The 22,971-nt window shown below is 37.4% G+C and overlaps 1 protein-coding gene across 1 annotated transcript in view; it reads left to right on the top strand.

Annotated features, from left to right (window-relative positions):
• Window positions 1-22,971, top strand: part of MRPS9 (mitochondrial ribosomal protein S9) — a 65,020-nt gene that overhangs the window by 4,279 nt on the left and 37,770 nt on the right. Inside the window, exon 2 of the mRNA XM_004764378.3 lies at window positions 7,087-7,266. Coding sequence (XP_004764435.1) covers window positions 7,087-7,266 — 180 coding nt within the window. The remainder of the gene's footprint in view (window positions 1-7,086; window positions 7,267-22,971) is intronic.

Below are 22,971 nucleotides of genomic sequence, written 5' to 3'. Positions count from 1 at the left end.
TTTGAAATTAAAAATTGACTTCCATTTGTATCAAATGCTGTCTGCAGCTCGGTAAATTGGTTATGTTTTCCCCTAGGTAACTTTTGAATTTTTTAAAAATCCCATTTTATTAGCAATGGAATTTAAAACTCCTTTGATGGGATAAGGGTATTTTTTTTTTTTTTTTTGAGATCTCATCCTGTCCTTTTAAGGATAGAGTTAATGTACTAAATCTACTTTTATTATGCTTCATTGTTGTAAGTAGGATGATGAATTAGTTACTTATTGCTGCCTAACAAGTTACCCCCAAATTCTGCACCTTATAAACAGCAAACATATGTTATTTCATGGTTTCTATGGGTCAGGATTGCAGGCAATCTGCAATCTGCCGGGTCTTCCTTCTGGGTCACCCATAATGTAGCATTCCACGTGTTGGCTGTGGCTCTAATTGTCTCGGGGCTGGAGGGTGGAAATCTTTCTCCCAGTTTGTTCATTGTGGGTGTTAGTGGGATTCATATCCTGCAGGCTGTTGGATGGGCTGTTGGCTGGAGGCCACCCTCAGTTCTTGTCATGTGGGTCTCTGTAGTACAGCATACCACATCTGGCTTCCATCAGGTTGATCAGGACAGGAAAGAAAAAGAGGGAGCGCAGTCTTTGTTACATAATCTTAAAGGTGACACTCTGTCACTTTAGTAATATTCTGGTCATTAGAAAGAGGTTACTCAAGCAAGTTACAGAAGACCACGCTCAAGGGGAGGAGATTGAACAACAGAAAGAATACCAATGGTTGGGGGACACCTGGGTGGGTCAGTGGGTTAAGCCTTTGCCATCGGCTCAGGTCATGGTCTTGGGGTCCTGGGATCGAGCCCCATGTTGGGCATTCCGCTCGGCAGGGGGCCTGCTTCCCTCTCTTTCTCTCCCTGCCTCTGCCTGCTTGTGATCTCTGTCAAATAAATAAATAAAATCTTTAATTAAAAAAAAAAAAGAATACCAATGGTAGAATTACTGGGAGCCATTGAAAGCTGTTTGCAACTATGAAAGACCCACATTTACTTCTTTTTTATGAAATAAGTGTCTTGTGTATTTAGGTCTTTCCCCTAGCTGTAAACCTCTTGAGATAAATAGCATAACCTTTGTATCCCTATTCTGATGCGTAGTACAGTGCCCATAGATACCTCCTAGATGCTCACTCATTTCCTGAATTTGAACTTGGGAAGGGTTCTTACATATAGGATTATGTGCATGTGTACATGTGCATATACACATGTGTATACATGTGATCACCTGCCACACTTCTTTTTGCCAGATAGATTGGTAACTTAAGTAAGAAAACTGCAATTTGACCATACTTCGTATTTCCTTCTCTCGGTATGGCAGTGTTCTCATTTTAACACCAACTCGGTTCTGCTTGACAGTTATTTCTGTTAAAATTCTGTAGATAGCCTGGCCCATTGTAGTTGCCCAAATTTGTCAAATGAACTTGTAAAATAGTTTACTTTTTAGAATTTTATTATGAAAAATAAACCATGTTCTGTCAGGCATTTATAAAAATAGAATACTATAATGAACCCTGTGTATAAGTCAGCTGACTTCAATAATTGTAACTGTTTTCCAATCCTGTTTCATCTGTCTCCCTTTTTTTCCTGTGAGCTTTTATATAAATCTCACAATTCCCCATACACACACACACACACTTGAATGTGCATCTCTAACAGGCAGTTTTTAAAAGGGGGGGAAAAAAAACCCATCATGGGGGAACCTGGGTGGCTCAGTTGGTTAAGCATCTGCCTTCACTTGGGTCCTGATCTCAGGGTCCTGAGATCGAGTCCCTGCATCCAGCTCCCTGCTCAGTGGGGAGTCTGCTTCTCTTTCTCTGCTCTTACCTTCCACTCATGCTATCTCTCTCAAATAAATAAATAAATCTTAAACAACAACAACAACACATAGCTTCCATGCCACTATGCAAATATCTGACAAAATGAACAATAATTTTAATATCATCTATTACCTGTTCCATGTTCAAATTTCTCTGGTTGTCCCAGCAATAATTTTTTATAGTTGGTTTGTTTAAAGTACAATTCAAGCAAAGCCCCTATATTTCATTTGATTGGGAAGTATGTTGAGGCTCTAAGTTTTAAAAGTTTGTGGAAAGAATATAAATGGTGAAATTTTGCTCAAGTAGTGTAGTAGATTTCCTTGTTCGTTTAACCTGGTGTCCATTTCCCTTTCACCAGGCACTCCTGTTTTCTCAGGAGGAATGAGTTCCTCCCCATTAGATACAATGGGGAAGAACTGTAATCTGGGGCATCTGACCCAAGGTAGCCTCATTAGATAGTCCCGCGGGTGAGATCCTGAGCAAAGAGCTAAGGAAAGTTGGAATAGCATTTTATCTCAATGGCCACAGACTTCTTGAATGTGTTGTGTATCATTAGAGTACCTGATTTTAGCTGCCTGCTTCAAGTATAGTCCTGGGCGCCTCTTAGTCTTCTAAGAAATGTCTCCTTTCCTTAAGCAAAGTCATTTTCTTTTGCTTGCATCTAGAGAATGCTAGTTGATAAAAATATAAACTCATTCAAAAGGGTTACTATCCTTTCTCTCTTGATGTCCTTATATTGTTTCTATCCATGTTTTCTCTAATCTGACTTTAGTCTTTACTTTTCTTTTTTATTCCTCAAAGTATTTTTTCTTTTGCCATTTCTTTTAAAATTAGCAGCAGTTCTTCTTTGTTCCATTTTTATCCAATTGAACAAAAAGGAAACTCCTTAATACTCGTAATATCATTAAAGTAGTGTGTGGCACTGGCATTTGGCCAAATTTGGGACATCACTGCTCTGTCAGGATGTGTCTGCTTCTTTGGCAACCTGCTTGATTGAAATTATAGTTGTCTGACCCACTGATTATCTTAAAAAAGAAACAAATCTGTCAAGTTGTATCTATACCAGTCCCTAAAAGCAAAGTGTGAGAAAAATTCACTGTTACAGCTTTTCAGTTGGAAGTAGAACCTGTAGAAAATTTTGTTGGGGATTTGTACTCAATCAGCAAAGCATGTTCTCTCCAGGAATTCTGGCTGTTCCTAGCTAAAGACCTAGTTGATTCACATTTAACCTCATCTTACTTAACGGATTGTACTAATGAATAATGGACTCTTTTGAATGTAAATATTTTTGTGTGAATCCTTGCTGGAATAATTTAGAACATTTATAAATCTATTCAGTAATCTGGCATTGATGCTGTGATGGCTTTATAATAAATAGGAATTTCCAGAGTGTCATATTCTCTGGCAATGTATACAAATGTCTTTGAAAAGATCCTAAAGAGATTTTATGAAAAATAGCAAAGTGGGGGCTTTAAAAAAAAAAACAAAACTCTTTCTGAAGTGAACAACAATAAAAAAATTTAGTTTTTTAAGCCTCATTTATATTAGAACTAAGAAAACCACCACATGTCACAAAGTCTGAAGAATATAGATACAAGATAATTTTAAATCAGGTGAAGAAAATGAATCCTCAAGGCAATAATCAACTCTCTTGCTTGAGGTGATATTAAAGTGTTATTGGAACAAAAGAAAAGGAACAGTGTGGGAAAGAGAGATGAAGAAAACACAAAGGAAATTTACTGAACAAAATGGAAGAATTATTTTAACTATAACTAACTGTCAGGGACATTCTTAAAAGGTTGGGTGAGGGAGAGCCGTATGAAATAGGCTATAAGACAAGATACAATTAAAGAAACGGTTAAGGAAAGATTTTTGGAGATGGACCAGTGACATTCAGAGTGACTGCAGAATTAACACTGCAGAAAACAGAAAACCCAAGGAGTAAAGGTTTAACAATCATACAGGATGCAGAACAAAGGGATAAGAAGTAAGACTGAGAGAAGCTGATATGGTTGGAGGACAGAAAAACAGATAATTCCTATGGTCGAAGAAGTAAACAATAAGTGAGAATTCAGTGAGTATTACTTTCTGAAGTTGATAGGAGAAATAATTTAAAACACTTTCTTAAGAGACTTATAGGTGATCACTATTAAAATCAAAGTAGGCTGTATGGTATTTAAATTGCTGGATCAAAAGACAAATATAAAAAACTATAGACCATCTAGCAAAAGAAAGAAAACAGGAATGAAAACATAAAAACGATAAAGACAAAATAAGATGAAAAAATGAGACAGTATCTATTAAGTCCATTTAAATAGGATATTCTCATGTATTAAAAAAGTCAGATTGACTCAAAACCTGAAGTGATTTAAAATTTAAATGAAAAATATGGGTAGTGATATTCCAGGAAAAGGCAAAGAGAAGTTTGAAAGGGTTGCAATATTGTGATTCGGCAATTAAATTCAAGGTAAAAGTATTGCCTGAGAATGGAATACTTTATAATTTGAAGGTACAATTTGCCTTATGATAGAACTCTTCTGAATTAATTAGTACATTGAATGTACCACTGAAACATACAAAGGAAATATATAGGAAACAGGAAGATAATTAATAAAATATTATAGCTATTCTATGAATATAGATTCAATAACTGTTTTTTTTGGCATTATTCTCCTGGCCCACATCCAGTATAAAGGGGTGCTTAAGATTTTTTCTTATTTTCTTCCTTTAATTGTTCTGTCTTCTTTACAACCATTGTATCATCGCTCTTTGAATATGGAGTATTCAGTCCATCAAACCTGTCCCCCCACTTAACTCTGCAGACCCATCTCTTGTCCTGTTTCATAAAAATAATGGCCATAATACATAAGTAATCTTATGCTTTCCCTCACAAACTGTGTTGTTTCTTTGCCTAGTAAAATAGATGTTTCTTACTCTTAACACTAATGCCTGCCATTTCCCCTACTTAGATGGTGTCACATCATGTCCCGTGCTGATTATTAACAAGACGGCATCTCCAGCTCCAGTCTCTCCTGTATACTCACCCACAGAGCCATCTGCTTTGAGGACACTTATATCTCCCAAGATGCCCATCAAGCATCTCAAACTTTTCATGCCCCAAATTGAACTCATCACTTCCCTCCTAATCTTACTCTTCCTTTAGAACTCATTATTTCAGTGAGGGGAAGTCTCCCGTATTCACTGGGAGACTCATTTCTCCTGAGGGCTGTGGTTGGTGATTGGTAAAAAGTGTAGTAGGCTCACCTGTATTATGAATGGATTCTTTTAGTTGTGGACAAAAACATTTTTGTCATGTGACTTACAAAACCAGCCTCGTAATCATCCTTTTGGCAGGGGAACAGGGACAGCGGCTTTCTCCTCCAAATCCGCAGCTTTGCCATGATTCTTGGGGCAGACAGGCATTTTCTCTTCACTTTGAACACGGGAAGCAACATCTTCCCGTGTTCAAAGAAAACATGAAATCATTTAAAAAAAAAAAAAACCAGAAGCAAACCCTGGAAAAAGTAAAAATAGAGTAAGATGGCAAAACTTATAATGAGGATTTGGTGCTGTTGGCACTGGCAGTGGGGAAAGATAGCAGGGGTGTACAAAGACGCTGTAATAGGGCAGGCTCACTGTATGTAAGCAAGTTTGAGTCGTGTTTTACTAATTGTTAGCAGCACTGTATATTTATAAAGCATCTTAAGATTCTCAATTAATGGAATACCTGGATGGCTCAGTCAGTTAAGCATCTGCCTTTAGTTCAGATTATCATTGCAGGGTCCTGGGATCAAGTCCTACATCAGGCTCCTTGCTAGGAGGGGAGCCTGCTTCTCCCTCTGACCCTCCCCCTGCTCGTGCTCCCTCTCTCTCTCTCTCTCAGATAAATAAATATAATCTTAAAAAAAGAAGATTCTTAATTAATAATATAAAGAGAGAAAGTTCTTTGTGCTCCCCTGAGGAAAAATAAACTAGATGGTTTCATGGAATTTTAAATGGCCCTATCTTATTTAAGAGTAACAAGAAATCATTTTATCACTGTTTAGATTTGTGAGCATTTAAGAACATAATTTTTACTATTAATAGGGTATTATAATATTTGTCCTGTATTTTTTTCTTCTGCTTTTTATTGTTACTGTGATGACAAATTATTATAGTTACTTAAATCTCTGGTTCTCAAAGGGTCAGGGAATGGATGAGGCAGGGATGGGTTGGTGATGGTATGTGCCAGAGAAAATTTATGTTAATAAAAAGAAAAGTGAAGGAGTTACTAAGAATTATAGTTCTTAAGGTCTGAATTGCTTAAGAGCGTTTAAAATTGTTGAGGCTGGGATGAAAGTAGAGAACCACAGATTAAGATTTTGAGAAAAGCCAGGACCAGAAATATCTTTTCTAGTTATATCCAGCCACTGAATGTGGCTGAACAGTCATTTGAAAACATTTTTCTGGTTCTTTAGCACCCTTTATTGTAGGTGAACTGTTAATGCCTTGAGGGGAAATTCCTAGTGCTACAGCATAAAAGGATCAACAGCAGCAATTGTGATATCATTACTGATAGTTTAAAAGGATGGGAAAGCCCTTATTTCTGTAAGTTAGTGTATTGAACCAAGTTAATGATAAATCTTGTCAGTGCTTAGTGAAGCAGTTTCTTCCCTGTATCAACTTATAGGACCACAGAATAGTCTCAAGCTAAGCTAAACTATTATTTTGAGGCCCTGAAAGATGGGCCATGTTTGTACTTTACAACAAGGTGACTTCTAGTAGCCAAAGTGTGCTGTCCCCCAGTACATGCTTCTTCCTTCTCTTGTCTTCTGCCTGCTCAGTTCTGTCTGCAAGTGCATTTGCCTCTTTTTGAGGGAGTGTCATTTTACTTTTCATTGCCTGTGTGTCAAATATCACAACTAGTTGACATTGGCCAAGTGCTATCAAATGTGGATGTTTGTAGTAGATAAGGAGGTAGCATATCACTTACATATTTGGGCTTTGGGGGGTTTTAATGTGTTGAAATGCCAGTAAACTGTAAGCAGAGGCTTTTAAAAGCAAGCTTTTATAAGTGGAGTACAATTTCCAGTGGCTTTCTTAACAATCCTTTTTACCTGTTTCCAGACTCTTGCCAACTGAGTACTATAATAAAGAGAACTGTTTGAACATCCTGTTTCATTTAGAGGTGGTAGCCTAAAGATAATCTTTAATTTAAAATCTTTTCTCTTTTTGTTTATATTTTTTGCTAGATATTAAGGCTAAGGCACACCACAGGTGTAACAACAAAGAAAAATGTTGCAGCCTTAAGACGTGAAACTTACACAGTGGATTTTATTAAAAAGCAAATTGAAGAGTTCAACATAGGAAAGAGACATTTAGCCAACATGATGGGAGAAGATCCAGAAACTTTCACGCAAGAGGACATTGACGTAAGTGCAGTTGTCGGTTGGGAAGGTAATTGCTGTAGAGTTGCTTTATGATTTATTTATTTTAGAGGGAACGAGAGAGCATGCTAGCTGGGAGGGGCAGAGGGTGAGGGAAAGCTTAAGCGGACTCTGTGCTGGGCTCGGAGCCTGGAGGCAGGGCTCGATCTCATGACCCTGAGATCACGACCTGAGACAAAACCAAGAGTTTTGTCTTAACCGACTGTGCTACCCCAGGTGCCCCTAGCTCTGTGTTAGTTTTCATCAAACTGTCAGAATAAGGACAACTACCACTATGCATTGCAAGTTGGAACCAAGGTTTCAAAGAGAGATGCTACTTTGTATTTTAAGCATTATGAATCGTAGTAAGTTTTAGATTTTAATCAGAAATGGATAATTTTCTTGATTCAAGGTTTTAGGAGCCACTGTGAATGCTCATACACAATTTGGAAACATTTATCCTATTGTGGAGTCTTAAACTCCGCTTTCTTACAAAATGGTAAAACAGATGGTGATGAAAATATAGTGAAGTTTATAGAAATCCCATAAGTAAACCTGAGTTGAGTGTTTTTTATTATCTTAACTAAAATATGTGAATTTTCAAAGTCAGGGCATGTTCTAAATGATTTGAGAATTAAAGTTAGAACTCTGTTATTATTCCACTCTTGAGTTGTTCTAACCGTGATAAAAGTAGTAATAATAAATAATACTTTTATCTTTAAAAAAAAAAAACTTTTTGTCAAACATCCCAACATACCTAGCAAAGATACTTAAATTTAACCACTTTGAAGTTTGTTGTAACTTTTTACAATTTTATTTTGAATTCCAGTGTAGTTAATGTGCAATGTTGTATTAGTTTCAGGTATACCATATAGTGGTTCCACACTTGCCACACATCACCCAGTGCTCATCACAAGTGCCCTCCTTAATCTCCATCACCTAGTTCACCCAGCCCCTTCACCCCCTCCCCTCTGATAACCATCAGTTTGTTCTGTATAGTTAAGAGTCTACTTCTTGGTTTGTCTCTCTCTCTCTCTCTCTCTCTCTTTTTTCCTTTGCTCATGTTTTGTGGGGTTTTTTTTGTTTTTTGTTTTTTTGGTTTCCTAAATTCCACATGAGTGAAATCAGATCATATTTGTTTTTCTCTGACTTCTTTCACTCAGCATTACACTCTACCTCCATCCATGTCATTGCAAATGGCAAGATTTCATTCTTTTTTATGACTGAATAATATTCCAGTGTGGAGAGAGAGGTGTGTGTGTGTGTGTGTGCGTGTGCACATGCACAACATTTGGACTGCTTCTGTGATTTGGCTATTTTAAGTAATACTGTTATAAACATAGGGATGTATGTATCCCTTTGAATTAGTGTTTTTGGTTTTTGGTTTTCTGTTTTTTGTTTGGTAAATACTCAGTAGTGTGATTGCTAGATCGTGGGGTTGTTCTACTTTTAACTTTTTAAGGAACCTCCATACTGTTTTCACAGTGGCTACCCAGTTTGCATTCCCACCAACAGGGCACGAGAGTTCCTTTTTCTCCGCATCCTTGTCAACACCTATTGTTTCTTGTGTTGTTGATTTTAGCCATTCAGACAGGTGTGAGGTGACATCTCTTTGTAGTTTTGATTTGCATTTCCTTGATAAGGAGTAATGTTGGAGCATCTCTTCATGTGTCTATTGGCCATCTGGATGTCTTATTTCGAAGAATGTCTGTTCATGTCTTGTGCCTATTGTTAATTGGATTATTTGCTTTTTGGGTGTTGAGTTGTGTATGATCTTTATATGTAATATATATATGAGATATAAAGAACGTACATTTGTGTTTATATATATAATCCCCCCCACACACACACTCTAATCCTTTATCAGATATGTCATTTACAAATACCTTCTCCCATTCTGTAGGTTGCTTTTTGGTTTTGCTGATTGTTTGCTTCTATGTACCGAAGTTTTTTATTTTGATGTAGAGCCATTAATTTAATTTTGCTTTGTTTCCTTTGCCTCAGGAAACATATCTAGAAAAATGGTGCTATGGCCGATGTCAGAGAAATTACTGCCTGTGCTCTCCTAGGATTTTTATGGTTTCAGTTCTCACATTTAGGTCTTTAAGCCATTTTGAATATATTTTTGTGTATAGTGAAAGAAGGCAATCCAGTTTTATTCTTTTGCATGTGGCTGTCCAGTTTTCCTAACACCATTTGTTTAAGATGCTGTCTTTTTCCCATGGGATACTCTTTCCTGTTTTGTTGAAGATTAATTGATCATGTAGCCGTGGGTTTATTTCTGGGTTTTCTGTTCTATTCCATTGATTTCTATTCCATTCCATCTATGTGTCTGTTTTTGTGCCAGTATCATACTGTTTTGATTACTACAGTTTTGTAACATAATTTGAAGTCTGGACTTGTGATACCCCCAGCTTTGTTTTTCTTTTTCAAAATTTCTTTGGCTATGCAGGGTCTTTTGTGGCTCCATATAAATTGTAGGATTTTTTTGTTCTAGTTCTGTGAAAAATGCTATTGGTACTTTGATAGGGACTGTGTTAAATGCGTAGATTGCTTTGGGTATTATAGACATTTTAGCAGTGTTTGTTATTCTAGTCCATGAGCATGGAGTGTCTTTCCATTTCTTGGTGTCATCTTCAATTTATCAGTGTTCATCAGTGTTTTGTAATTTTCAGGGTATAGGTCTTTCACCTCTTCGGTTAGGTTTATTCCTTGGTATCGTATAATTTTTGGTGCAGTTGTACATGGGGTTGTTTTCATAATTTTTCTTTTTTCTGCTTTATTATCAGCATATGGAAATGCAACAGATTTCTACACATTTGTATCCTGTAACTTGACTGAATTCATTTATCAGTCCTTGTAGTTTTTTGGTGGAGTCTTTAGGGTTTTCCATATGTAGTATTATGTCATCTACAAATAGTGAAAGTTTTACTATTTCCTTACAGATGCCTTTTTTCTTTCTGTTGTCTAATTGCTGTAGCTACAACTTCCAGTACGATATTGAATGAAAGTGGTGAGAGTCGACATCCTTGTCTTGCTCCTGACCTTAGGGGAAAAGCTCTCAGTTCTTCCCTGATGAGTATAATGATATCTGTAGGTTTTCATTTATGGCCTTTATTATGTTGAGGTATATTCTTTCTAAACCTGCCTTATTAAGGACTTTTATTATGACTGGATGTTGTGCTTTGTTACTTTTTCTTCATCTATTGAGATGGTCATATGGCTTTTATCCTTTCTTTTATTGATGTGATGTATCATGTTGTTTGATTGTGAATATCGAACACCCTTGCATCTGGGAATAAATCCATCACTTAATTGTGGTGAATGATTTTTTTAATGCATTGTTGGATTTGGTTTGATTGTATTTTTTTTTAAGATTTTATTTGACAGACAGATTTTTAAGATTTTATTTGACAGACAGAGATCACAAGTAAGCAGAGAGGCAGGCAGTGAGAGAGGAGGAAGCAGGCTCACCGCTGAGCAGAGAGCCTAGTGGGGGGCTAGATCCCAGGACCCTGGGATCATGACCTGAGCCAAAGGCAGAGGCTTTAACCCACTGAGCCGCCCAGGTGCCCTGGTTTGATAGTATTTGTTGTGATTTTTGCATCTGATACTGATCTATAGTTTTCTTATATGTGTCTCTGTCTCATTTTAATATCTGGGTAATACTTGGCCTCGTTCAATAGAGTTGGTAGGTGTTTTCCTCTATTTTAGAAGAGTTTGCGAATAGTTGGTATTAATTCTCTAAACGTTTGGTTGAAATCATTTGGCCCTGGGATTTTTTGGGGTAGTTTTTTTTATATTACTGTTTGCATTTAAAACTGGTCCGTTGTCCTCTCCCTGTGACTTGTGTGTCCCTGAGTAACTGTTTTGAGCAAGAGGCTTCTACTACCCAACTGAGTTTACTACATTTTTGGGTGTACATGGAGCATATTTAGCTCATTGAAAGAAATAGAATTGTTCAATGATTTTGTAATTCTGTCTGAGAAGATAACCATTTTCATAGCATATTAAAAACTGTTTGGTTAGTTCAGTGCTTGGATCTTTAATCAGAATTATTTGTTTGGGCTGTTAAAAATATTTTCAAGATGATTTAACTTTCAGGTAGTCGACATGGCCTATAATTTAATTCATTTACCTGGTTGAAAGCCTAGGCTCACTGTATAATTTTCACATTGGTAATTTAGGTGCCATTGTATTACTATTACCTTTACTATTACTATTACTATTACTATTAAATGCTGTAAGTAAAATCTACCATAATTTGAATCCTTCACTCCTAAGCATTTGTTAGGAGTGAAGGATGTAATCTTGAATTACATTCAAGATTGCCTTTGTCACACAAATCTTCCATCCCACCTATGACTGTGTGTTGAGAACAATAGGAAGTACTGTTGAACATACTGGTTTATCATGGAGTGATTGACACTGGAGGTGGTGTCATACACACAGGTTGAGATCTTGTCTCACCCAGCCTAAATACTACGAGGAAGTGTTAGCCCCTTTCCTTGACACCAGTGACGTAATTCTGCTGTGTTAGTAATTGATCTGCCTCACTTAAGTCTCACATTTTATATCAATGAACTCTTTGGGCATTTTATTAAATTTAGTGGACTCTCTTTGGCGTCTAAGTAGATGTAAAAGCAAAAGAGGACAGTGACAGCCAACTGTTACCAAAGTGTTAAAATTATATACCCATTGTGGTTCCTGGTTTTGTGTCTTTTCAAAACTCTTACCTTTGTTTGAGATTTGGCTATTGGTGTAACCTGAAAAAGAGTATATAGCTAATGAGTCTTAGGTAGTGTTCTCATACTAACAGAATGCTTAGTTATTTCCAAAGACAAAACCAAATAATTTGATATCCAAAACCAGGAAAATATTTTAAGCTTCCAGATAATTTTTGGAAGAACATCATGATTGCTTTTCTATATTTAGAGCTTGTAATTCTTTTGTAATGTGTTTGGCTTTTAATACAGAATTTAAAACCAGGTACAGTAATTTTTCTCTTACTTTATGTGTGATCAGAAAATTAGATATTCCACACAAGTGAAGTTTCCAGAAAAGGGAAACCTATTTTTAATTGTTACTTGTAATGAAAAATATCACCATTTATTGAAAACCTCCTATATACATTCAAGATGCTATCTGGGAACCTGGTTTACATTACCAGATTCAGTCTTTAGAAAAACATTATGGGGTTGGTATTTATTGTTATAAATAGGAATCCAGAGCTATACAAGGTCTTCCTATATGCAAAGTCTGTTTTTCCACACTTTCAAAGATTAATTTTTTGGGTAAAATAGGGTTCTCCCCCAACTTTGTTACAGTGAGTATAATTTAACCTTACAGTGCCTCAGGATTTTCCTTTTAGTGTGGTTGTTAAGCTGATACCCTGGCTGGGGCTCGTAGTTTCTGTTTGTCCCTGTACTGACTGATTCCTGACATATCCTTTCCTGTCAGGATGTCTGCGTGTGTCTGCCTCTGGCAGCTCTCGCCTTCCAGGCTTCTAGCATAACTAAACTTTAGGCCCTGTGAATTAAAATGTAAGAGCCCTTGGACTTGGCGTCAGGACCTGTGTGCCCTTCCTACTAAGTAAAATCATGAATTTAGGTCATCTATTTTAGCTCTTCATGGGCTTTTTTTTTTTTTTTTTGGTGGATTTCTAGGTTTAGAACTTTATTCCAGAAGGTTGAAATTGAATAGAAATCTGGCCCCTGGCTTTACTGAGTCCAGCATATAGAACATGTGAAAATTACACCCGGCTAATCTTACATGTTAGTGTTCTTTCAGTTACAAAGGCTTTTAAAAAGAGTACAAATGTGAGTTGGTAAAATAGAAAGGATATGACATAAAATTTTGTGAATAAAAATGATTGTCATTTTTAATATTTACTTAAAAGTTAACATTATTTAGAAGTTTATTATTAAAGCTCCAGCATTGTGTATCTGCTAGAATTGTTTCTACAAAATTACTTTTTTATATTTAATGCTCAGTCTTGGTATTGCATTTATATGAAAAGTTATTTTTGGTTTGTGAAACAATGAATTAACTGGAAAGAAATTAGTCATGGGCAAGTACAGATTTTCCCCATTTCAAGATAGTTTCATCTTTGCCTAATATTTTAAATTCTTTTGTAAAGAAACCACCTATTGCAATTTCCCACTGAACCACTATGATGCCCCTGATCACCTGTGGGAAATATGGCTGAAGGAAAGCGGATGCCCCCTTGTTAGCAGTGAGTAGTATATACGGTGACACACATATACAGGTGTCCATGTATACAATATACTCCCATTGCTGCAAGTGCTGACATGCATGCCATTTTGAAAATGTATCTTAATGCCGTGGTTCTCAACTCTCATTCCTCAGCCTTTCACAGGTTGCTGCCAAGTGTTGATCAGTGTGTAAAAAATATTTTTGACTCTCACCCTATAGTTACCATGAAGAGAACTGAACCATCAGATTGAACATTGCACTGGAGTGGATTCTGTAACTCAGCTCAAAGTGGTTACAGTCTGGCCAAGGGAAGACTCTGCATGTTTGAAGACTGTAAAGAAATCAGCCCCAGAGCCTATAACAGAGGCGGGGCTGCAACGATTTCCTTCAGTGACCCAAAGGGAAAGCCTTGTCCGGTGACCCTGTAACATGTTATTAAGCTGGAGCAGACACTGGGTGACAGCAATTTCGAAATCTGCTGTCAGCGTAGAAGAAAGTTGAGAACCACTGCTGTTTGCATTTTCCTTTTTGAATGAAGTGATAGCAGTTACCAATTTTAAGTTGGAGACATCTCACTTGCATTAAGTTTTATGGATACAAAATTGCACTTGCATTTACTAATGTCTTTATTTGGGAATTAAAGTTGAGTTCTCCATAACTATAGAATTTCAGGAAAAAAGCCAGCAAATTGATATATAACACTGCTGAAGTCTACCAATTACTTTTTAATTGGTATTATAGACCTCATTCTGAAACCAGAATGTTTTATTCTCCTAAGTGTGAATATGCTGTATGAAGTTTCTCTAATTGATTTGCTATGCCCATTCCATTTGATGTATCATTTTTCACAATATTTCATAATTTGTGCTCACTTCTAATGAACAGAGTCGTTAGGACAGGCATGTCTAAGTGCAACTGACAGCTAACATTAGGTGCCAGATGCAGTTTATAAAGCTATGTAGAACTGTAGAGAACAGTTTAAATAAATTAGCACCTGTACATTAGTCTCACTTGCTGGTAATTTATAAGCGAATCAGTAGAGATGACATTTAGGTAAGTCATTGATCAAGTTAACAGCTGCAGACCCACTGCCCAGCTGGGATACCTAATTAATAGAGATTGCATTCCTGACCCAGTGCTCCTCCTGGGTTGAGCCTGCAATCCTTTTATACTTTGATTTAAGCCTAAGAATGTAGTTAAATACTTTGCCTTCATTTTAGGGAACCCGTGAATTCCCTGTATTCTAGTTAAAAATCTGAAAATGTAGGAATCATATACACAAAGGAGAATTGCCATAGTCCATGATTTATTTGGATTAATTTTTTTTAAATTTATATTCTTTATTTTTGTCAGCATTTTTTTGTTTTAGATCCAGGCAAGCAGTACTATGGTCTAATAAATTTTTTAAGTTTCCTATACTTACCGTTAAATGTATACTCCACTTTTTTATTTCCAAAAGAAGTATGGCTTTTTTAAATTTTATTTATTTATTTATTTGACAGAGAGAGTTCACAGTAGACAGATAGGCAGGCAGAGAGAGAGAGAGGGAAGCAGGCTCCCTGCTGAGCAGAGATCCCGATGCGGGACTCGATCCCAGGATCCTGAGATCATGACCTGAGCCGAAGGCAGCGGCTTAACCCACTGAGCCACCCAGGCGCCCAGAAGTATGGCTTTTTTTGTTTGTTCGTTATTGTGACAACAAATAACAACCGTTGAACCCTACTTCAAAAATGAAACGACTTTTTCATGTGTGACATAAGTTTAAAATACCTAAGAACTTAGCCACGTTGAATTCCATACAAATTTCAGAACTTAATATAGGAAATACTAAGCTAGAACTTATTATAGGAAAATGCTCTTTTCTCTCTCTCTCTCTCTCCCTCTGTCTCAGAGTTTCTTCTGACTGAACTTCAGACTGAAAGAGTAAGTCATCAACAGCTTCAAAATTAGAGTAAGGCAATGATTTGGTGTTTGCATACCAGTGTTAAACTACAGTCTGCATCTGGAATCTGGTTCCTAGTCTGAGAAAATGTTCTTTTGAAACACAAATGCTAACCTAAAACAAATAACAACATTAGGTTAGTAATACTGTTTCCAAGCTTCTTGAGGAGTTGAGTCCCAACTGATAGACAGTTGGCCCTTGAACAGCGCAGGGGTTAGGGGTACTGACCCCCTTTAAAGTCAAAATCCACATGTAACTTTTGACTCCCAACACTTTACTTACTAAAAGGCTACTGTTACCTGGAAGCCTTACCTATAACATAAGCAGTTGATAACACGTATTTTGCATGTGAGGTCTATTACATACTGTATAATCACAATAAAGCAAGCTAGAGAAAAAAATGTTACTAAGAAAATCATAAGGAAAATACATTTACAGTACTGTGCTAATTTATCAAAAAAAATCAACACAAAAACATCTATGAATAAATTTGATGTTTAAAATTTCTAAAAAAAAAAAAAAATCAGCACATACATGAACCCTCAGAAGTTCAAACTGTTGTTCATGGGACAAATGCATCGATTTTTGTCTTTTGTCTTTGTGGAAGAACTGGGTGCTTCTCAGTTTACATAACCAGATAATTAGGAAATTTGTTAGTTCTTTTGTTGAAAAACATAGTCTAAGCGGGCAGAACCACAATTCACATGTGAAATGCCCAGTTTCCTCTAATTTTAAGATACTTGAAGACCTAGGCCATGTCTTGCTGGTGCGTCTCTAGCGCCTGCTAAGTGCCCAATGCACCTGGGAATTCGAGAACATTATAGTTGATAGATGGGTTAACATTAGCAGAGAGTCAAGTATTTCTCTCGTCACCTTCCTCTGATTTTCTGGTTGACTTAATTTCACCTTATCAAAATATTTAAATTCTGCACTTTTACCATCCTAATACAGATATTTTTGAATTATATCAGGAAAATTGCTTAAAAATGACAAGTATTTTAACACTTTCTTTGCCTGCCTTTTTTTTTTTTGTTTTGTTTTTGTTTTTGTTTTCTGGTACTTCTGAACGTTTCCCAACTAAATTTTTACCTTAATTAAAAATTTTATGGGAAAAGCCCTTATGCCGCTAACCACTTTTGTTACTTACTTTTTATTATAATTCTCTTCTTTGAAATACCATCTACAGCTTTATGTTGAACTGGGAATAGTATTTTCCTGTTGGGTATTTTGGAAAGCCCCAAAGACTCAAGACATCAGCCTTTGAAATGTTTTTCCAGTTTGGGCCAGAGGCTGTCAGTTGTAAGGAGTGAGGATATTGTCTACCACCTACAAGGAAAGCTTGAGGAAGTCTCTTGAGCCTGTGGCTATTAATAGAAAGCAACTGAGGAAGCCAAAGGGGCAAATTTAGTGGGGTATGGAGGGAGATGGAGGGTTAAATGCCATATTTGGAAGGGCTTGCACAAATGCCTTTCTACTAAAATAAGGTGTGAAGTCACTAGAGCCTAACAGACTACTTTATGGTGTGGGATGTGCCGGCCACTGAGCTAACCTCTCCTCGCCTGACCTTGAATTAAAACCAAGTAATCCTGGTCAGGAAAGGCATAATCTTATCATTGGGGCTCCTAGGGTAAGAAGATGGTATGAAAGGCAGGAAACAGTAAGGCTGTTGTGCTACCTGATGGGTCTTGCTCCCACTGCAGAGACCAGTGCCCTCATAGCTAATGCAGAGCTTCTAGTAGTTAACAGGAGATGCCGGACTTTAGTGAGGCCATGCCGGTGAGGTTGGTTCTGGAACAGCAGACTGTAGCACACATGTTCTCATACTTGGCAAATGTGCAGAATGTCCAGAAGCCATGTCCCTACTAGCACCAGGCTTTGGAGAGAAAGTTGACACATGCTTTCCTCCCCTCACCATTCCTGCCTCTGACATGGTGGTGGGGACAGTTACTGTGGACCTGGACTGAAGGCCCTGCAGAGTCTGGCTTGGAGTGTCCCCTGGAGGGCATGTTGCAGACAAGGCTCTGTCCTCATGGGCTCTGGAGGATACCTTGTTCCTTCAGGTAGGCGTTCCGAGGCTTTAAGAAAGAAGTGGATGCTTGTCATTTTTGTTGTTAGTTTGGTTGGTTTTTTTGGTTTGTTTTTTGACAGTTTGGTTTTGTTTTGTTTCTGCTTTTTCTAGGAGAAAGGAGATGTACAACAAGCGGGAATTTTCAGTGTTGGTCACAACTGGATATTTATGTCTTTTTCTTTCCCATAGCAAGTTACGATTAATATGGAAGGTGGGAGGAGGACAATGAGAGCTGTCCTGAATCAATAAACATTGCAAGAAGACTCATTGGGTATCTGGAGTCTTTTGTGATGTTACTTTCATTTTGTCCCATATGAGTACTTGTATGTATATTATACCTATATTTTCCTGCAACTTCCTGTATGTAAATGTTTCTACTTCCTACCCCCAGCTCTGAAATCCAGGCTGAAATGAGGTATAAAATCCAAGTGCTCTTGCCTTAGACACAGGAAGTTAAAGTCATTCTGGTTAGTAGAATAGGGCCTCAGTAGTTCCAAGAGAGAAGTCAGGAAATTCAGCTTTCTACGTGGTTTCCATAATACTGAGTTCTCCATTCAAACCCTCAGGGAATCAAATCACAAATCTGAAGTATTAAAATGCTCTCACTTCATAAAGAGAAAAAGAGGGATGGCTATCATGACCAGATTCATTCTAGAAATCTTCTATTCAAAGACAATTTGGTTGTTAATATTCTCTGTTATGAATGTAGGTATTTGTTGGGTAGAGCAGTAAAATTAAATCACAGATCTTATAACTTTGTACCAATTTAATGGAGTTTGAAAACCTTGCTGAGATACACAGTAGTAACATCAGTGCAAGACTGTCATGCTGCATGAGGGCTTTGGTTAAAATAGTCGAGCTGTGTGGTTGCCACTAGCTGTGTGGAATTGTTTGAAGTTAGTTAATACTAACTAACATTAACATTTAGTTCCTTAGTCTAATTCCTTAGTTGCACTCGCCATATGTCAAATGCACAGTAACCACATGGGCTACATATCATATCAGCCCACAGATTATCGGACATTTCCTTTGTTGGAGAAAGTTCTTCTGGACTGTTTAACCAGAGGATTGCTCCGTGATCTCCCCATAAGTAAGAATTTGTATTTTTTTGCCTTGTGTTATTTGAAAGAAAGGAAATACTTTGGAAGTAAAAGTAATATTCTGCAGTTTCATTTTTATATTGTTTTTCAATGACATGATTCTAAATATCCGAAGAATTGGTTTTGAAAACAGTTCAAAAATACACTGTAAGAATAAATAGAAATTTAGAAATGTAGGAAATGGTTGCTTTTACCTGACTGAAACAACAGGTTTACTAAAACAATTTCAGTTGTTTGGTTATTCAATTATAAACGAGCAAAAGCTTCATGACTTATATGTGTGTGTATATATGTATATATGTCCATGTATACATACATACGTATATGTATTTATGTATGTATATTACATGGGAGTAGGAACCAAAATTGAAAAACTGAAATAGTCTAAGCCAATAGCGATAGCCATAAACACTAATTTGTATGCTTTTTCTTATAAAAATTTCAGTCATACAGAAAAGAGGAAATAATTGTATAATGCATACCATGTGACCATCACCTAGTTTAAATAACATTTTGCCATATTTGCTCCCCCTGTATATTTTGTGGCTAAACTGTTTTTTTTTTCCTTTCTTCCTTCCTTCCTTCCTTCCTTCCTTTCTTCTTCTTCTTCTTCTTCTTTTTTTTTTTTGTTTCTTAGTTTCTTTTCTTCTTTCCTTCCTTCCTTCCTTCCTTCTTTCTTTCTTAGAACATGGGGAGGGTATGGTGGTGGGACCAGAGGGAGAGGGAGAAGCAGACTCCCCACTGAGCAGGAAGCCTGACCTGGGGCTTGATACTAGGACCCAGAGGTCATGACCTGAGTCTAACCGACTGAGTCTCCCAGGTGTCACTGAACTATTTTCTTTTAAAGTCAGTTACAAAAGTTATGATACTTTACCCCTACATACTTGAGTATACATCTCCAAAAAGTTGGGATATTTTCCTATATAACCACAATACCATTATCACATTTAACAAAATTAATTTTAATATAGTCTGAGCATGGGACTCAGTATGGCTGAGTATATGACCGAGTATGGGATCATTTGTATATTAATCTGTATTTAAATTTCCCTAATTGTCTATAAAGTGTTACATAGTCTAGTTGATTCACTCAAGGACTGTGCACTCAGTTTGCTTCTTTATTTACCCTTTGCGTACTGTTTTCCCCTGCTACCTATTGTCTTGCTTTCTGTGGTTTCTATTACCCATCCAGAAGCAGATGATCTGCCTTCTGTCATATCAGAAGATCACTAGTAGTCTAACGTTACATCACAGTGCCTCCATCATTCGCTTCACATTATCTCATTACATACGCATTTTAGCATCTCATACCATCACAAGAAGATGTTAGTACAGTACAATAAAGTATTTTGAAAAAGAGACCACATTCACATAACTTTATTACAGTATATTGTTATTTGTTAACCTCTTACTGTATCGAATTTATAAATTAACCTTTATCATAGACATGTATGTATAGGGAAAAGCATAGTATATATAGGGTTCAGTACTGTCTGCGGCTTTAGGCAGCTGCTGAGGGTCTTGGAACGTATCATCCGCAAGTAAGGGGGACTATGATACCTGCCAATGTTCTCCCTCTGGGGTGGGCAACGGTGACTAAGAAACCAAGGTCCTTTGCCTTTGAGAGCACCTTCTACATATGACCAAGGTAAAATCCAAAGAACTGGTAACAGGGCCTGGGAGAAAGAACTTTGAGGAGGCAAAAGTAAGTTATTTGAGGAGCAGCTATGAATGTGCTTTTAGGATACTTCAGTGGAGCAATCCTAAAGACAACTGACAGTTGGGAGTGGTTTGGAAACTAAAGAAATAGATTTAGCCTCTCTGCATGAATTTGCTTGACAGAAGGAGAATCAAAGATGGAGCTCTGAGGGAACTAGCTTTTAAGCGAGGAGCAGAGCTGTGTTTACAAGAGACCATGGAAGAACTTGGAGAGAGGTAGGAGGAGAACATGGCTGTGAGTGGGAAAACAGCAACCTTCTGTGGTAGAGACCTGGCTGTAGGTCATGAGGTTCCAGAGGAAGGCTTGGTGAGCCCAAGCAATCGCAGGGTCAGAATTTGGGCTGAAGAGTAAGGTCGTTGAGAAAGTGGTTGTGTGCTTCTAAGGATAGAAATGGGAATTGAGGGGGTTTATTGGCCTGGGTGACACTGGGAGTCTTGTGTAGGTGGCTCACACCCAGGGCAGGAATTGGTATGTAAATGAAAGGATTGTGTGATTGCTGCAAGAAGTGTGGAAGTTCAAGCCAGGAGGAAGGATGAGGAGAAGATAACAGACTGGCCAGTGATCTTCTCAAGTCTCTAGAGAGACGTGAGAGCTCTGTCCATTGTGACTGATGTCATAGGGAAGGAGACAAATGTGGAGAGCACTCCCACAGGTGTAAACAAAGAAGGGAAATGACAGAGCCCTTGGGGAGTCAGGGGAGGTCGCTCTGGAGGGCTGGCATTTGAGCTAGGTCTCAAAAGAGAAGCAGGAAAATGTTAGATGGAACAATGGTATTCCAGGCAGAGAAAACAGTATGTAAAAGACCTGACTTGGCAAGGGACAAGTGACTGCTAAGAAGTCAGATGAAAAGTATTGCTGAAAAAAGCTCGTGACCACTTCCCTTGGTTCCATCTGTGTAACCTAGAAATAGCTGCAGCACAGGTCCTGTAAAATATCCTTTTACTAAGCCATGTTATTCCATGTGTACTGTGACAGTGACCCCCGTAATTGAGATTATGTATGCATCTGTCTCTGCTGCTAGAATGTGGTCAGGAACTATAGCTTCCTAAACTCACAGAGTCCCTGTAACTTAGGTACAATGAGTATTTGTTGAATAAAATTGGTTGAGGTAAAACTGGTTCACAGTAAATGGTCAATTTATTTTCCTTTGAGCATAGTTAGGCTATTCTCCTAATTTTACCTCTAACGAGGTGAATGTCCTTGATGCCAGTGGAGAAGTAAATCCGTTTTCTGAGAAACCTAGGTTGGCTCCCTGACCTCGGCGGGGAAGAGCACATTCAGATACTAAATTTCAGGAGGTCCAGGTTCTTATCTTTGCTACTTTAAGTCTTAATACAAAATAATGTGGAAAGTGTTTCACATAGAACATTTTCGTATAGCTAACATTTGTCTAGTGCCTGTGGGGTGCTGTGCTTTTGCAAATACCTTATTTCATCCTCACAACAACTAGATAAAGCCGATGTTCTCACAAGTTAAAATCACTGGGAATGGTGTTCCTGGAGAATATTTTTGTGGTTATAGGATGTAGTAAAGGTCTTACGTTACTTAGATATTTAGCACTCTCTGTTGTGAATTCTGAAGTGCAGTGAGAGTAAGGGTTTTTACTCTGTTACAGCACATGGTGCTCTGCTCCAAACATTGCAGCTTCATGCACACACTCAAAATTCTCTTCTTCCTATAAATTCTTTTTTTTTTTTTAAAAAACGGTATTCACCTACTTGAGTTTTAACAACTGCAGTCCCAGAAAGCCAACAAAATTATTTTTTCATAAAATCCAGGTAGTCCTTTGTTAGCCTCAAAATTTGTAAGAAATCTCTTCAGAGTGCCTGTAGTAGGTAAATGGAAGTGCTGCCTTAGGTGGTGGTCCCACTCTCCCTTGCATGCTGGACGGATGACGAAATGTGCATTCCTATTGTGCCTTTCCTGTTTTGTATCTTCTGTTTGGTTAAAAAGTAACCAGTTTATGACTAATACATCATAACTCCCCTGGAATTAGAAAACCTATTCCTCATAATTTGGTGAAAAAGATGTAATACGGATTTGGAGGGATAACTCTTTTATGTTCTGTATCTTCATTCATTCTTTTTTCTGCCATCCTTTGTTTTTCCTTATTTTTACTGAGCCTGTGATTTTGCTGTTTATCTAACATGGTGTCTTACTCTATGGACCTTTTCCACAGTACTTAGTACAAAACCTAATGTAATTTGGTACAAATATAATATAGTTGGTACAGTATAGCAGAGCACCTTGTACATGCCCTGTCAGTAATTAGTAATAGAGTATATAATATAGTATAATATAGTTAATACAATACAGTGTAGTTGGTTGTGTTATTATTATCACCTACAGTACCTGGGTGACTTAGTTGGTTAAGCATCTGACTCTTGGTTTTGGCTCAGGTCATGATCTCAGGGTCATGAGATTGAGCCCTGTGTCATGCTCATGGTCAGCACCAAGTCTGCTTCCTCTCCCTCTGCTCCTGCCCACCCCCTCTGCATTGCACATTCTTTCTAAAATAAATAAAATCAACATTATCATCTAATATAATGTGGAATTATGAATTAATAAATACGTGTTTTTTCTTAGCTGAGGTTTTTGGGTTTTTGTTGTTGTTGTTGTTGTTTTTAAGGCAGTGCTACTTTTTCTGATCCTTCTAGGAAATTTC

This window comes from Mustela putorius, unplaced genomic scaffold, assembly GCF_011764305.1.
Source record: "Mustela putorius furo isolate JIRA1106 unplaced genomic scaffold, ASM1176430v1.1 tig00000224_pilon_pilon_pilon, whole genome shotgun sequence".
Taxonomy (NCBI): Eukaryota; Metazoa; Chordata; class Mammalia; order Carnivora; family Mustelidae; genus Mustela; species Mustela putorius.
This window is presented reverse-complemented; position numbering and strand designations above follow the sequence as displayed.